The following is a 15,556-nucleotide window of genomic DNA, read 5'->3' on the forward strand; positions in this document are numbered from 1 at the left end:
ATATTGTTTCCCTTGTGGTTCAGGTGTGGCCCATCCCTCTTGTACAGGTCACACCCGGCCCAGAAGAGGTCCAAACCCCTGCCCCTACGCCAAGTCTTAAGCTGCACATTCATGGGCTAAATCCTTCTCATTCTGCCCTCAATAGCGGGAGGCACTGGGGGGAATCTGGAGATTACTGGCACTACCCACCCTTGAATACCCGCTTGTTAACTCTCCCCTCAAACAGTTGCAGAGATATACAAGATTACATATCATCAGTTGCCTACGTGCAACTATCAATGTGGATGTTGTAGCAGGCTTGATGGATTGGCATTGGTGTGGACCAAGTTGGCAATACTGTGTACACCAGACACCTCTCCCTACAGCTTACCCCCTCTGTACCACCCTGTGCTTGGTGATGTTTGCCCATGTCACCCACAGCAACCCCACCAAACAAGCTATACCCCCTATAATGAAAGACCAGCCCTTCCTCGTCTTCTGGAACATTCCGACTGAGAAATGCAGCACTCACCGAGGGGTTGACCTCCACCTGGGTGACTATGGGATCGTGACAAATAAAAATGAAGTCTTTATGGGAGAGAACATCACCATATTTTATATTGCACAATTGGGCAAGTATCCCTACTACATGGGTGACGATCCAATTAATGGGGGCTGTCCCCAGAACGCCAGTCTGAAGGAGCACAGCAAAGCGATGAGGGTTGATGTACAGAGGTATTTATCCAGGAACTACAGGGGCCTGGCTGTTATTGACTGGGAAGAATGGCGACCCCTCTACTGGAGGAACTGGGGCTCCAAAATCATCTACAGGAACAAGTCACAGGACATTGTCCGGGCCCGACACCCAGAAAGCTCTTTCCAGCAGATAGAGAAGCAAGCCCAGGTGGAGTTTGACAAGGCCGCAAGGCTCTTCCTCAGCAGCACCCTGAAACTGGGCCAGCAGCTGAGACCTGCGGCACTCTGGGGCTACTACCTCTTCCCTGACTGTTACAACTACCATTACGGGCATGAATATGCCGAGTACGATGGCCGCTGTCCCGCAGTCGAGATTAAACGCAACAATGATCTGGGCTGGTTGTGGGCACAGAGTAATGCTCTTTTTCCGTCCGTCTACGTGGAGGAACGGTTAAAGTCTTGCAAACGAGTGAAGCTCTATGCCAGATACCGAGTGACAGAGGCCATGCGAGTAGCACTGATGTCGGGCTCCAAGTACGCACGGCCTGTCTTCGTATACACCCGCTCGCACTACGCTGAAACCCTCAAACCTCTGACACAGGTGGGTGCATCCGGATAGGAACTGGATTTGGAACTGCTTTATTGTTGTTACATGTACAGTGAAACCTTTGATGTCAAAGATAAAAACTATGAGAGGCATGAGGGAGAATCTTACTGGGAGGGGTGGTGAGGGAGTAGTCATGCACAGTGGGAGGGGCGGTGAGGGAGAATCTCACTGTGGGAGGGGCGGTGAGGGAGTAGCACACTGAGGGGGGCGGTGAGGGAGAATCTCACTGTGGGAGCGGGAGGTGAGGGAGTAGTCACGCACAGTGGGAGGGGCGGTGAGGGAGAATCTCACTGTGGGAGGGGCGGTGAGGGAGTAGTGCACTGTGGGAGGGGCAGTGAGAGAGTAGTCACGCACAATGGGAGAGGCAGTCAGGGACAACCTCACTGTGGGAGGGGCGGAGAGGGAGAATCTCACTGTGGGAGGGGAGGTGAAGTAGTCACACACAGTGGGAGGGGCGGTGAGGGAGCAGTCACGCACAGTGGGAGGGGCGGTGAGGGAGAATCTCACTGTGGGAGGGGAGGTGAAGTAATCACACACAGTGGGAGGGGCGGTGAGGGAGCAGTCACGCACAGTGGGAGGGGCGGTGAGGGAGAATCTCACTGTGGGAGGGGCTGTGAGGGAGAATCTCACTGTGGGAGCGGGAGGTGAGGGAGTAGTCACACACAGTGGGAGGGGCGGTGAGGGAGTAGTCACAAACACTGGGAGGGGCGGTGAGGGAGAATCTCTGGGAGGAGTGGTGAGGGAGCAGCACACTGGGAGGGGCAGTTAGGGAGTTGCACACTGTGGGGGGGTGGTGAGGGAGAATCTCACTGTGGGAGGAGTGGTGAGGGAGTAGCACTGAGGGGGGGCGGTGAGGGAGAATCTCACTGTGGGAGGGGCAGTGAGGGAGTAGTCACGCACAGTGGGAGGGGCGGTGAGGGAGAATCTCACTGTGGGAGGGGCGGTGAGGGAGAATCTCACTGTGGGAGGGGCAGTGAGGGAGTAGTCACACACAGTGGGAGGGGCGGTGAGGGAGAATCTCACTGTGGGGGGGCGGTGAGGGAGTAGTCACAAACAGTGGGAGGGGCGGTGAGGGAGTAGTCACATTGGGGGGGGCGGTGAGGGAGAATCTCACTGTGGGAGGGGAGGTGAGGAAGTAGTCACACACAGTGGGAGGGGTGGTGAGGGAGTCGCACACTGTGGGAGGGGCAGTGAGGGAGAATCTCACTGGGAGGGGTGGTAAGGGAGAATCACTGTGGGAGCGGGCGGTGAGGGAGTAGCACTGTGGGGGCCGGTGAGGGAGTAGTCACGCACAGTGGGAGGGGTGGTGAGGGAGTCGCACACTGTGGGAGGGGCAGTGAGGGAGAATCTCACTGTGGGAGGGGTGGTGAGGGAGTAGTCATACACTGTGGGAGGGGTGGTGAGGGAGTAGCACACTATGGGAGAGGTGGTGAGGGAGTCGCACACTGTGGGAGGGGTGGTGAGGGGGAATCTCACTGTGGGAGGGACAGTGAGGGAGTTGCATACTGCGGGAGCGGGAGGTGAGGGAGTCGCACACTGTGGGAGGGGCAGTGAGGGAGCAATCCCCAATGTGGCAGGTTTAGTCCAGCTGAAGCTTCTCAGAGAAGGAAACCAACACTCAAAACCAGTTTCTCTACACCTAAAAACCTATTCACCTCCAACTCTCCCAGCTCGAACACAGATCAGTACAGCACTTGGGGCCCCACAGTGTTTTTAGTGAACACAATACCAAATTAAACCAATCCCACGTGCCAGCACAAGGTCCATATCTGTCCATTCCCTGGTCCTGTGCCTATCTAGCAGCCTCTTAAACACATTGGTTGTGTTTGCCTCCACCCTCTCCCCAGGCAGCAGATTCCAGGCACTCACCAAACTCTGTAAAATCAAAAAAAACTTCCTCACACATGCCCCTTGAAATCTTCCTTTCTCACCTTAAATCCATGCCATTTCCATCCTGAGAAAACGACTGTCCACCTTATCTGAGCCTCTCATACCTTTATAAAATTCTCTCAGATCTCCCTTCAGCCTCTGACACTGCCAAAAGAAATCCAAGTTTGTCCAACCTCTCCTTATTCCTAATGCTTTCTAATCCAGGCAGCATCGTGGTGAACCTCCTCTGCACCCTTTCCAAAGCTTCCACACCCTTCCTGTAATCAGGTGATCAGAACTGCACACAATAATTCTGCCTACAGAGATGTAACATGAGTTCTTGACATAGTCATTGTTGCAAATGATGGGGAGCACATGGTACACCTTCTGTACCACCCTTTCAGTAGTTATGGACTTGCACCCCAAGATCTCTCTGTACATCAATGCTGTTAAGGGTATTGTCCTTTACTATACACTTTCTCTTATATCTATCCTCTCAAGGTGCAACATCTCACACTTTCCAGGATTAAGCTCCTTCTGCCATCTCTCTGCCCATATCTGTAACTGATCTATATCCTACTGTATCATTTGATGTCCTTCTTCACTGTCCACGACTCCACCAATGTTTGAAGGATCATTAACTGTTTCTTCTCTCTACTGATATTGCCTGACATGCTGAGTGCTTCCAGCATTCCCACATTTTATTTACACATTTATCCTACATTTTATCTCTCTTTTGCCAGTGTGTCCAGAGAACCCATGAGTGGAGCTATTCAAATGGAGTTCTGTAGGTTTTTTTTATTAGTTTTTTTAATACATTTTACAAATTAAAAAACCCCAAATCACAATGAGGAACATTAATACAGTGCAAAATTAAGCATACAATGACAATATGATACAAAGAAAGAGATTTTTTTAAAAAAGCACCTAAATTGAAGACGTAAACTTAGTATCCTCCCCAAGCCCCACAACACCAAAAAAAAACTCCAGACCAACCACAACACAATATAGAGAATATAAATCAGGACAATCAAACTCCCAGACTGTGAATACACTTAGCAACAGAGGATAATAATGCCTACTACCAGAAAAAAAAGGGAGCTGAAAGCAAGGGACAGAAAAGAAAAAAACCCTAGTCAAGAGGAAGGTTATGAAAGTGCTCGATAAAAGGTCCCCAGACCTTATGGAACTTTAGGTCCGAATTAAGAACTGAATAATGAATTTTTTCGAGGTCCAAGCAGGCCATAATGTCGTTAAGCCATTGAGCATGAGGCAACATCTCTCCATCTGAGGAGGAGCATGGGGCAACATCTCTCCATCTGAGGAGGATCAAGCGTCTAGCCAGGAGAGAGGCAAAGGATAATATTCGGCATTTGGTCGGACTCAGACGTAAATCTGTCTCGCCCCAGAAACCGAACAAAGCAATTAAGGGGTTTGGTTCTAGGTGCTGATTCAGAATATACGATAACATAGTGAAGACATCTTTCCAAAATTTCTCCAAGCTAGGACAGAACCAGTACATATGAATGAGAGAGGCCTCGCCCCTCTTGCATTTATCACAGAGCGGACTAATGTCAGGGTAGAATCGAGATAGTTTAGATTTAGAGATATGGGCTCTATGAACAATCTTAAACTGTAAAAGGCAATGGCGAGCACAAAGAGAGGTTGAGTTAACCGATTTGAGAATCGAGTCCCAGCTCTCATCAGATAAGGAGATATTTAGATGGAGTCCTGTAGGTTTTTAAATTCGTCCCTCCACTATGCCATCTAAGCTCCGTTCTCCTGAGAACAAAGCCAGCCTCTTTTCTTTACATTGTCCCTGCGGACCGTGTTAATGAAGGGTCCGTCGGCATCGTTCCAACCACTCCCAGAACACTTCCTGCAGATCAGTCCCCACCCGGGAACTGCTGACCTTGATTTCCTGTTGACAGGATTAGCCCACATCCCGTTAGCTCGCTCACTCCCTCATCTTCTGGATGGTTATTGTTAATCATTCATCTCTCTCCCCCTCCCCCAATCACCCTCTCCCCATCACCTGCTACAGGCTCTCCCATCCCACTCCTTTCCCTGCAGCCCCACCCCTGTCGCCCTTCCCTCCTCATCTGTTGCCTTGTGTTACAGGTTGATCTGATACACACCATTGGAGAGATTGCAGCCTTGGGGGCAAGTGGAGTAGTTCTCTGGGGGTCTATCGACTTCTCCAGAACCACGGTAGGGAGCACGGTCTTTCACTCATTTCCCTTACACACTCACACTGGTGTGCATCACACCTAATTGCACCCAACTTCCTTTACAGACACAATGGCATGCTTCACACACTTGATCAGACTCACTTCCCTTACACATTCTTACTTACCTTACACACTCACAATGGTGTGCCTCAAAAACCTCTTCACCCTCACTTCCCTTACACACTCTCACTGATGAGCTTCACACACCTGATCACTTTTACTTCCCTTACACACACAATGGTGTGCCTCAAAACCTCTTCACACTCACTTCCCTTACACACTCTCACTGACGAGCTTCACACACCTGATCACACTCACTTCCCTTACACTTTCACAGTGGCGTGCTTCACACACCTGCTCTCACTTACTTTCCTTACACGCTCATACTGGCATACTTCACACACCTGTGTGGTGTAATGACCCATTGTTTTGTGGTGACATCATTGGGGATGCCCTAGGATGTTGGCCAGTACCTCAAATGAACAGTGGAGCTGTAGATGGGTTTTGGGGGTTTACACCGTGAAATGTGTGGGCAGTCACTGACGAACCAGGGTCACCGAGTTCTGCTACATCACTGCACAGAAATGCCCTGAGAGTCCAAAACCAGAGAGCATTGAGTTGCAGAGAGCATGGAGGAGATTTATGAGGACATTGCTGGAATTTGAGGGACTGTGCAGAGAAAAGCTACAACTTTTTCACCCAGAGGGCAGTGGGTATATGGAATGGGCTGCCAGAGGAAGTAGTTGAAGCAGGTACATGAACAGCATTTAAGAGATACAAGGAACTGAGACAAGCACCTTGGTGGGCTGAAGGGTATTTCTGTGCTGAGTGATTGCTTTCCTGTTGTGCCCATTTAGGACCTCATCAGAAGCCATTGCTGTGATCTATCACATGACTGCACTGAATGATACCTTCCTGCTGCCAGCCTCAGTGGATCTGTGAGCTGGACTTGGTGGGTTTGGTCAGGAAGGTCTCGATGGCTTGCTAACTAAATGAGAAAGGAGCTGATGGCAAACCAGCCAGGGTTGAATGTTGCCAAGTCAAGTTGATGTTGTTGTCACAGTGAGGTACAGATACTGGAATTAGTTTATTATTGTTATATGTACTGAGATACAGTGAAAGACTTGTCTTGCATACTGTTCTTTCAAATCGGATCATTACGCATTGAGGTAGAACAAGGGAAAACAGTCACAGTGCAAAATAAAGTGCTCTAGCTACAGAGTAAGTGTGTAGGTGATGTACAGTAAATCTGTGGAAGTTTGTTAGAGTATTCAGTGACAAGCCTAGTCTCCTTAGACTTCTCAGAAAGTTGAGGTACTAGCCCAACTTTATCATGATTGCATCTGTGTGTTGGGCCCAGGACAGGTAACCTGAGATATTAACGCACAGGAATTAGAAGGTGCTGACATTCTGTGTCCTCTCTCTATGCAGGAAAACTGCCAGAGTGTGAAGGATAATCTGAAAAACATCCTGGGCCCCTACATTTTGAATGTGACAATGGCCGCCCGTTTATGCAGTCACATGCTGTGCAGGAAACATGGGAGATGTTACCGCAAGTGGCCCGAGGATGATGCCTTCTTACACCTGAGTCGCAAGTCCTTCCACATGGTGACCCGGGAAAGAATCTATGTTAAAGGCCGTCTCAAGTACTCGGACCAGAGGTGGATTCGAGCCCACTTCCACTGTCAGTGCTACAAGGGCTGGAGTGGTTTACGTTGCAGCCACTTTGAGGATAGCTCAGTGGCACCTCATAGTGAACAGTCTGTCTTCACCATGGCTTTTCTCCCACTGCTGATGCTGATCCAGTTCCTCTGCTGACAGGAGCCATCTTTCCCAAAATGAAGACAACTTCCTGAAAGTTATTAAGCTGACTGGCATTGTTAATTCTACATGATTGTTGTTGCTGTTACACGCAAAGTTATAGAATCAGGCCATTTGTTCCATGCTAGTCTATTAAGCACCAGGACCATAGCCCTCCCATCCATGTACCTTTTCAAACTTCACTTAAATTTGAAATCAAGCCCGCATCCACCAGTTCTACTGGCAGCTCATTCCACACTCTCATCACCTTCTAAGTGAAGAAATTACCCCTTAGGTTCCCCTTCAATATCTCACCTTTCACCCTTAACCCATAACCCATAACCTGTAGTTGTAGTTTCATCCAACCTCAGTGGAAATAGCCTGCTTGCATTTACCTTATCTATACCCCTGATTCAGGGTGTTTCAGGTCTCAATGCTTTTAAATGAGGTCCCTGCCTCCACCTCCCCACTGGACAGAGAGTTCCAGATTCCAGCCACTTACTCATGTGAAAATAGCTCCCCCCCCCCCATTCCCTCCCTCTCGCTTTAACCTGTGTCCTCATGTCATCCCCTCACACCATAGGGAAAATATTTTTACTACCTCACTATCCAGTCCTACCTTCCAACACCTCTATTGGGTCCTCCAGAGAAGACAAACTCAGCCTCTCCAGCAGGCAACATCCTAGTGAGTATTTTTTGCATCTCCTCCATTGATTGAGTTATAATCACTGTTCCCAATTGCCTGACCTGGCCTACTTCTCAATAACGGTCTAGAACAGCCCCTTCCCTAATTGGATTATCTAGATACTGTGCCAAGAAACCCACCTTGCAACTTCTGCCCCACCTACGCCTCTTGCATAATGGAAATCTGGACCACCTATGGAGAAAATGAAGTTACTCACAACACAAACTGAAGCTTTTACATCTTTTCATAACCTGAGACAGATCTGTTCCTCCATCTCCCACTGGCAATTGGGAGGCCAAGCTTGTTACCCCATCATAGTGACTGAATCATTCTTAATCCTGAGTTCTCCCCAAACTTTCTCAGTGGATGAGCCCCTGCATGTCTTCTCTGCATGCAGTGGATAGGAAGGGTTTAGAGCAGGGGTTCCCAACCTGGGGTTTGCTGACCCCTCAGTTAATGATAGGGGTATATGGCATAACAAAGGTCGGGAACCCCTGGTTTAGTTGGATATAGGCCAAATCTGAACAAATGGGACTTAAAAGGTAATCTTGGTCGGCATGTTGATAAACACTGGGATTTTATTGAATCAATGACTACAGTTCACTGTGTCTTGGATGTAAAATCTTCCCAGTTGCTGTGTCTGGGAGTTCAGTTGCTACCAGTACACCATCCTTGGTCATGGAGGGACATCCCCATGTGTCATTGACCGGACTGGGCGACATTTACCAAGGTGGTGTTTTCATTTCTTGGGGTCAGCCATTGTCATGCAACCAGGAGAAACCCGGAGGGAGATTCAGGTTCCTGGCCTCGACCCAGCCCATCCTGTGCCCCCGTCCTGTGCTCCATGCTACTGCCTTGGCCTGGCCTCACCCCTCTCCCATGCCTCACTGCGCTCTTGTCCCGCTTTCCTTCCTGTGCCCTTGCATCACCCCGACCGACACGCTCACCTTCTCCCGCACTGCTCCCCATCCCATTAACCGGTCATGCTGGGAAACAAACTGGCTTGGACTGAGAGTCACACGCAAAATGCTGGAAGAACTCCACTGGTTGACAAATCGGGCCGCCAGCTCATGATACCTGACATTGGGCGTTACATTGCCCGAACTACACACACAAAATGCTGGAGGAACTCTGCAGGCCAGGCGGCATCAATGAAAAAGAGTACAGTCAATGTTTTGGATCAGGATCCTTCATCGGTACACTCATCGAGACACTTCAGTAATCAGTGGGGAGGACAAAGGAGAGGAGTTTACTTGGATTTTCAAAAGGAATTTGATAGGGATGATTCCAAGAGTGAAAGGGTTAAAAAATGAGGGACGTTTATCAGCTTTGGGCCGATACTCATTAGAATTTAGAGGAGTGTGTGGGGGATCTCATTGAAACTTACTGAATGTTGGGAGGACTGGATAAGGTGGATGTGAAGAGGGTGTTTCCTGTGTTGAGGGTATTCACAACTTCCAGAACTAGAGGGCGCAGCCTCAGAATAGAGGGGTGACCTTTTATAACAGAGGTAAGGACGTCTTTTTTTAAGCCAGAGAGTAGTGTATCTGTGGAAAGCTCTGCCACAGGCTGCGGTGGAGGCTAAGTTTGTGGGTATATTTAAAGTGGTTGATAGTTTCCTGATTGATTGGGGCGTCAAAAGATATAGTGAGAAGGCAGATGTATGGGGTTGAGTGGAATCTGGGATCAGCCATGATAGAATGGCAGAGTAGACTCAATGGGCTGAATGGCCTAATTCTGCTCCTATGTTTTGTGTTCTTATCAGGACTGAGTCCTGAATTCCTCCAGCATTTTGTTTGTGTTGCTTTGGACTTCCAGCATCTGCAGTTTGTGATTGGACTGAGAGTTTTCCCTCCCACGAGCGATCTGATCCCCCTCTCCCTCCCCTGTGGCCTGCTCCCGACACGGTAGGCGGGAGTAAGTGACTTTAGACGAGGGCACAGGAGAAAGTGAAGGAGCTAGGTAGCTGGTTTAATACTGTTGCGCATACCAAGGTACAGTATATCATGTTTTGTAAATGATCCACAGTTTCATTTCAGTGCATCGAGGTGGTACAAGGGAAAAAAAAACAATGCGGAGTAAAATGTTACACTTACAGAGTACAGTGTGGGTAGACAGTAAGGTGCAAGGCCATAACGAGGAAGATTGTGAGTTCAAGATTCTATCTTATTGTGCTAGGGGGCCATTCAATAGTCTAATAACAGCTATCCTTGAGCCTGGTGGGAGAGGGGAGAAGAGACAATGTCTGGGGTGGGTGCGTTACTGTGGCAGTGTGAAGTCCGTGGAGAGGAGAATGGTTTCCATGATCAAAACACAGCACAACGCTCTGTGATTTCTTGTGGTTATACGCAGAGTGTAAGTTCGGCCCATTGACTGTTCCTCGGACATCTGAATAGAATGCTTTGTATGGTACTTCACTAAAAATTGGTGAGGGTCGATAGGAACATGCTGAATTGCTTTAGCCTTCTGAGGAAACAGAGGTGTTGGTGAGTTTCTTGGCCATGATGGCTATGTGGTTGCACCAGGAAAAATTGTTGGTGGTTAATACCTGGGAACTTGAAGCCCTCAACCACCTTGTAACAAGAATCACCCCTTGTAATAATGATAAGTGAAGCACAGAGAATTTGTATTTACCAATAAGTAACTTTTAATGTTTCAATTAAAAAGCATGAGGGTTCACAAACTATCTACATGTGTGCACCCTACTGGATTCCCTGACCCTCCATGAATAGTTAATGAAGAGAAAAGGTATTACCCAGGAAAGGAGTCTACACTGGCCAGGTGTTCCTCGTGGTCCCGATTGCCATGTGTCCATGGAGTCCTCCTAATCTGCGATGGTTGGTCTCTGATTGCTGGAGAGTTATCGCCCCTGCGTATTTGTATCTCCTGAGTCTTGTACTGTTCCTCAACAATTGAGCCCATTGGATCTCCATCCCATTGGCTCATGGTCACCTGACCTATCTGGGTCACCTTCTTACTGGTCATTGTACACGGTTACAACCAACATTGTTTCATGGTTCTGCCCACCCCAGCCTTGAGTCTCTAAACTCTGACAGGTCCAAACCAGTTAGATGAGGCAACACAGAGAGAGTCTAATGAGATTACAGATTACCTCTTTGGTAGGTCTGTTATTATTTTACATAATAAGTAGCTACTCCTCCAAGAATGGCCTCAGATTTAGCAGGTCGTTACCTGAAGTTCCTTGTGTCCACATTCAATTGCTCTGATTAGATTATCCAAGAGCAAGAATCAGTTCAGAGTCCACAAATTGGGGCGGAACAAAGACGAAGGACACCTCCTGCCTGGAGGTGGAGGAGGTTGGGGAGGTCCTAAATGAATACTTTGCTTCAGTATTCACAAGTGAAAAGGATCTTGATCAGGATGAGGTCGAAGTAGAGCAGGCCTGTGTGCTGGACAATGTGGAGATTAAGGAAGAAGAAGTGCTGGATCTTCTTAAAAACATTAAGATCGATAAATCCCCAGGGCTGGATATGATACACCCCAGGTTGTTGTGGGAATTGAGAGAAGAGATCACAGGAGCATTAGCTATGATCCTTGAATCCTCTTTGGCTGCAGGGGAAACATAGAAACATAGAAAATAGGTGCAGGAGTAGGCCATTCAGCCCTTTGAGCCTGCACCGCCATTCAGTATGATCATGGCTGATCATCCAACTCAAAACCCCGTATCTGCTTTCTCTCCATACCCACTGATCCCTTTAGCCACAAGGCCCATATCTAACTTGTGCCGGAGGACTGGAGAATGGCAAATGTAGTTCCCTTGTTTAAAAAAGGTAATAGGGAGAAACCTGGGAACTATAGACCAGTGAGTCTTACGTCGGTGGTATGCAAACTACTGGAAAGGATTCCTAAGGATAGGATCTACGAGCAGTTGGAGAAGTACAGTCTACTCATGGATAGTCAACATGGCTTTGTGAAGGGAAGATCGTGCCTCACGAGCCTGACTGAATTTTTTGGAGAGGTAACAAAAGAAATTGATGAGGGTAGGGCAGTGGATGTGGTCTACATGGACTTTAGCAGAGCATTTGACAAGGTCCCTCATGAGAGACTCATCCAGAAAGTCATGAGGCATGGGATCAGTGGAACCTTGGCTGTTTGGATAAAAAATTGGAAGAAAGAAAGAAAGGAAGAAAGCAGAGGGTCATTGTGGAAGGAAAGTATTCTTCCTGGAGGTCGGTGACTAGTGGAGTGTCGCAGGGGTCTGTCCTGAGACCCCTGCTATTTGTGATTTTTATAAATGACCTGGATGTAGAGGCGGAAGGATGGGTAAGTTTGCAGATGACACGAAGATTGGAGGAGTTGTGGATGAAGCTGTAGGTTGTCGAAGGTTACAAGAGGATATAGACAGGCTGCAGAGTTGGGCAGAAAAATGGCAAATGGAGTTCAATCCGGACAAGTGTGAGGTGATGCAGTTTGGAAGGACAAACCAGAAGACTGAGTACAGGATTAATGGTCAATTACTTAAGAGTGTGGAGGAACAAAGGGACCTTGGGGTTCAAATCCATACATCCCTCAAGGTCGCTGTGCAGGTTGATAGGGTAGTTAAGAAGGCTATGGGATGCTAGGCTTCATTAATAGGGGGATTGAGTTCAAGAGTAGAGAGGTCATGTTGCAACTCTACAAATCTCTGGTGAGACCGCACTTAAGAGTATTGTGTTCAATTCTGGTCACCTCATTATAGGAAGGATGTGGAAGCTATAGAGAGGGTGCAGAGGAGATTTACCAGGATGTTGCGTGGTTTGGAGAACAAGTCATATGAAGCAAGGTTATCAGAGCTGGGTCTTTTCTCGTTGGAGTGTAGAAGAATGAAAGGGGTCTTGATAGAGGTCTATAGATAGGGTGGATAGTCAGTACCTGTTTCCCAGGGCACCAATAGCAAACACCAGAGGGCATATGTACAAAATTAAGGGAGGGAAGTTTAGGGGAGACATCAGAGGTAAGTTTTTTTACACAGAGGGTTGTGAGTGCCTGGAATGACTTGCCAGGGATGGTGGTGGAGGCTAAAACACTAGGGGTATTTAAGAGCCTCTTGGACAGGCACATGGATTAAAGTAAAATGGAGGGTTATGGGATAGTGTGGGTTTAGTACTTTTTTTTAAGGATTATATGGGTTGGCACAACATGGAAGGCTGAAGGGCCTGTACTGTGCTGTGGTGTTCTATGGTTCTATAGCCTGCAGGTCACCCTTGGGCAAGGTGTAGCACCTGCTTAGGGCTCCCATCAGGGTCAAGTGAAGTCGTGGGAGCAAGTGGTGGATGGTCGTATGAGCATCTGGTGCAGATCACGAGTCCTGATTATGCGACCACTTAAATCTCTGGAGAGTATTGATAATGGCTGGGGTCACCCATCTTGTAAAGACACTGCCCAGAAGAAGGCAATGGCAAACTACTTTTGTAGAAGAAAATGCCAAGAACAATAATGATCATGTGACCTTTGTCACCCAGTATATGACACGGCACATAATGATGATGATCTTCGGAAGAGACTAACTATGTCTATCTATGTCCCGCATAATTTTATAAAACTCTATCAGATCTCCTCTCCGCCTCCACCGTTCCAGAGGAAAGGACCCAAGTTTGTCCAGCCTCTCCTTATGACCAATGCACTCTAACCCAGACAGCATCCTGTGAGCAGAACTGCACACGATGCTCCAAGTGTGGCCTAACCAAAGCACAGAGCTACACCACGACTTCCTGACTTTTATACTCCGTATGGCACCTGCATATCAGCCAGGACGGATGAAGGCCAGCATTTATAACTACCCTGCTTGCCTGTGCGGCCACTTTCAGAGAGCTGTGGACTTGTACCCCAAGACCTCTCTGTACATTAGTGTCTGCGCAGTCCTGCCATTTACTGCATGTACACTTTTCTGGTAAATTGGTTTATTATTGTCACATGTACTGAGGTACCCTGAAAAACTTTGTTTTGTATGCTGACCAGACAGTTCATTTCATCACATCAGTGCTTTGAGATAACAATGCTGAGTAAATTGTTACAGTTACTGAGAAAGTTCCGTGCAAGTTGACAATAAGGTGCAAGGGACCATTTAATAGTCTCAGAATATTGAGGTAGAAGCTGTCCATGAGCTTGGTGGGACGTGCTTTCAGGCATTTGTGTCTTCTGCCCAATGGGAGGCGGAGAAGAGAGAACGTCTGGGGTGGATGAGATTATGTTGGTGGCTTTTTTTTAATAGATTTTTTAATGCATTTTCTACAACACTACAAACAAAAAAAACCCAAAAACAAAGTAAGAAATTAGTACAGTGCAAGATAAACATACAATAGTAATAAAATACAAAATAAGATAATTGAGAAAGCACCCAAGTTGAAGTCATGTAAAGTTAGTGTCCACCCCAAGCCCCACAACAAAAAAAACTCCAGACCAACCAAAACAAAATGTAGAAAATATAAATCAGAACATTGAAACCCCCAAAACTGTAAATACACTTGAAAACAGAAGATAATAATGCCTACTACCAAAAAAAAGAGCTGAAAGCAAGGGACTAAAAAAACTTAATTAAGAGGAAACTTATGAAAATACTCAATAAAAGGTCCCCAGACCTTATGAAACTTTATATCCGAATTAAGAATTGAATAATGAATTTTTTTCAAGGTCTGAACAGGACATGATATCGTTAAGCCATTTAGCATGCGTGGGCGGGGCAACATCTCTCCATCTAAGGAGGATTAGACGTCTAGCCAGGAAAGAAGCAAAAGATAATATTCGACATTTAGTCGAACTCAAGCGTATATCTGTCTCACCCAAGAAACCAAACAGAGCAATTAAAGGGTTATGTTCTAAGTGGTGATTCAGAATACAAGATAAGGTTATAAAAACATCTTTCCAAAATTTCTCTAAGCTAGGACAGGTCCAATACATATGAATAAGAGAGGCCTCGCCCCTTTTGCATTTATCACAAAGAGGACTAATATTAGGGTAAAATCGAGATAATTTAGATTTGGACAGATGGGCCCTATGAACAATCTTAAACTGTAAAAGACAGTGGCAAGCACAGCGAGAAGTTGAATTAACCGATTTGAGAATTGAGTCCCAAACCTCATCAGATAAAGGGATATTTAAGTCATGCTCCCAAGCCATTCTGATTTTATCCACAGGGGCACACCGTAAGGATACTAATTTATCACAGATAAAGGATATTAAGCCTTTACCCAGTGGATTAATAGAAAGGAAGAAAGAAAGAAATCCATAGCATTTTTCTCGGGCATTTCAGGGAAGTTGGGAATTAAAGGATTGATAAAGTGTCTGATTTGGAGGTATCTAAAGAAATGGGCATTAGGAAGATTGAACTTAGCAGAGAGCTGTTGAAAGAAAGCGAAGCAATTATTGATAAAAAGATCTTCAAAATGCCTAATGCCCTTTCTATACCAATCATAGAATGTTGAATCATACATAGTAGGTAGAAAAAGATGATTATGTAAGATAGGACTAGAAAGGGAAAAACCATAAAAACCATAAAATTTCCTAAACTGGGCCCATATTCGCAAAGTATGTCTAACAAGAGGATTAACAATTAGTCTAGACAAACTACTAGGGAGTGCAGAACCAAGAAGTGCAGAAATAGATAGATCTTTAGTGGAATTCAGCTCCATTGCTATCCAATTAGGGCAATCAGATTGGCTATGAAAAAAAGACCAGAAGATAAGGCAACAA

At 46.8% G+C, this 15,556-nt stretch overlaps 1 protein-coding gene across 1 annotated transcript; it reads left to right on the forward strand.

Moving 5' to 3' along the window:
* The first annotated feature begins 286 nt into the window (after positions 1-286).
* Positions 287-7,200, forward strand: LOC132378128 (hyaluronidase-like). Its single transcript, XM_059944868.1, has 3 exons — positions 287-1,276; positions 5,273-5,362; positions 6,814-7,200. The coding sequence occupies exons 1-3, from the start codon at positions 302-304 to the stop codon at positions 7,198-7,200; spliced, it is 1,452 nt and encodes a 483-aa protein (XP_059800851.1). The 5' UTR covers positions 287-301.
* The last annotated feature ends 8,356 nt before the right edge of the window (positions 7,201-15,556 follow it).

This window comes from Hypanus sabinus, chromosome 19 (assembly GCF_030144855.1).
Source record: "Hypanus sabinus isolate sHypSab1 chromosome 19, sHypSab1.hap1, whole genome shotgun sequence".
Lineage (NCBI taxonomy): Eukaryota > Metazoa > Chordata > Chondrichthyes > Myliobatiformes > Dasyatidae > Hypanus > Hypanus sabinus.

Coding starts and splice junctions, on each gene's coding strand:
- LOC132378128 (XM_059944868.1), top strand. CDS start 302: ATGGATTGGCATTGGTGTGGACCAAGTTGGCAATACTGTGTACACCAG. Junction 1,277..5,272: donor CCCTCAAACCTCTGACACAG/GTGGGTGCATCC, acceptor CTTGTGTTACAG/GTTGATCTGATACACACCAT. Junction 5,363..6,813: donor TCGACTTCTCCAGAACCACG/GTAGGGAGCACG, acceptor CTCTCTATGCAG/GAAAACTGCCAGAGTGTGAA.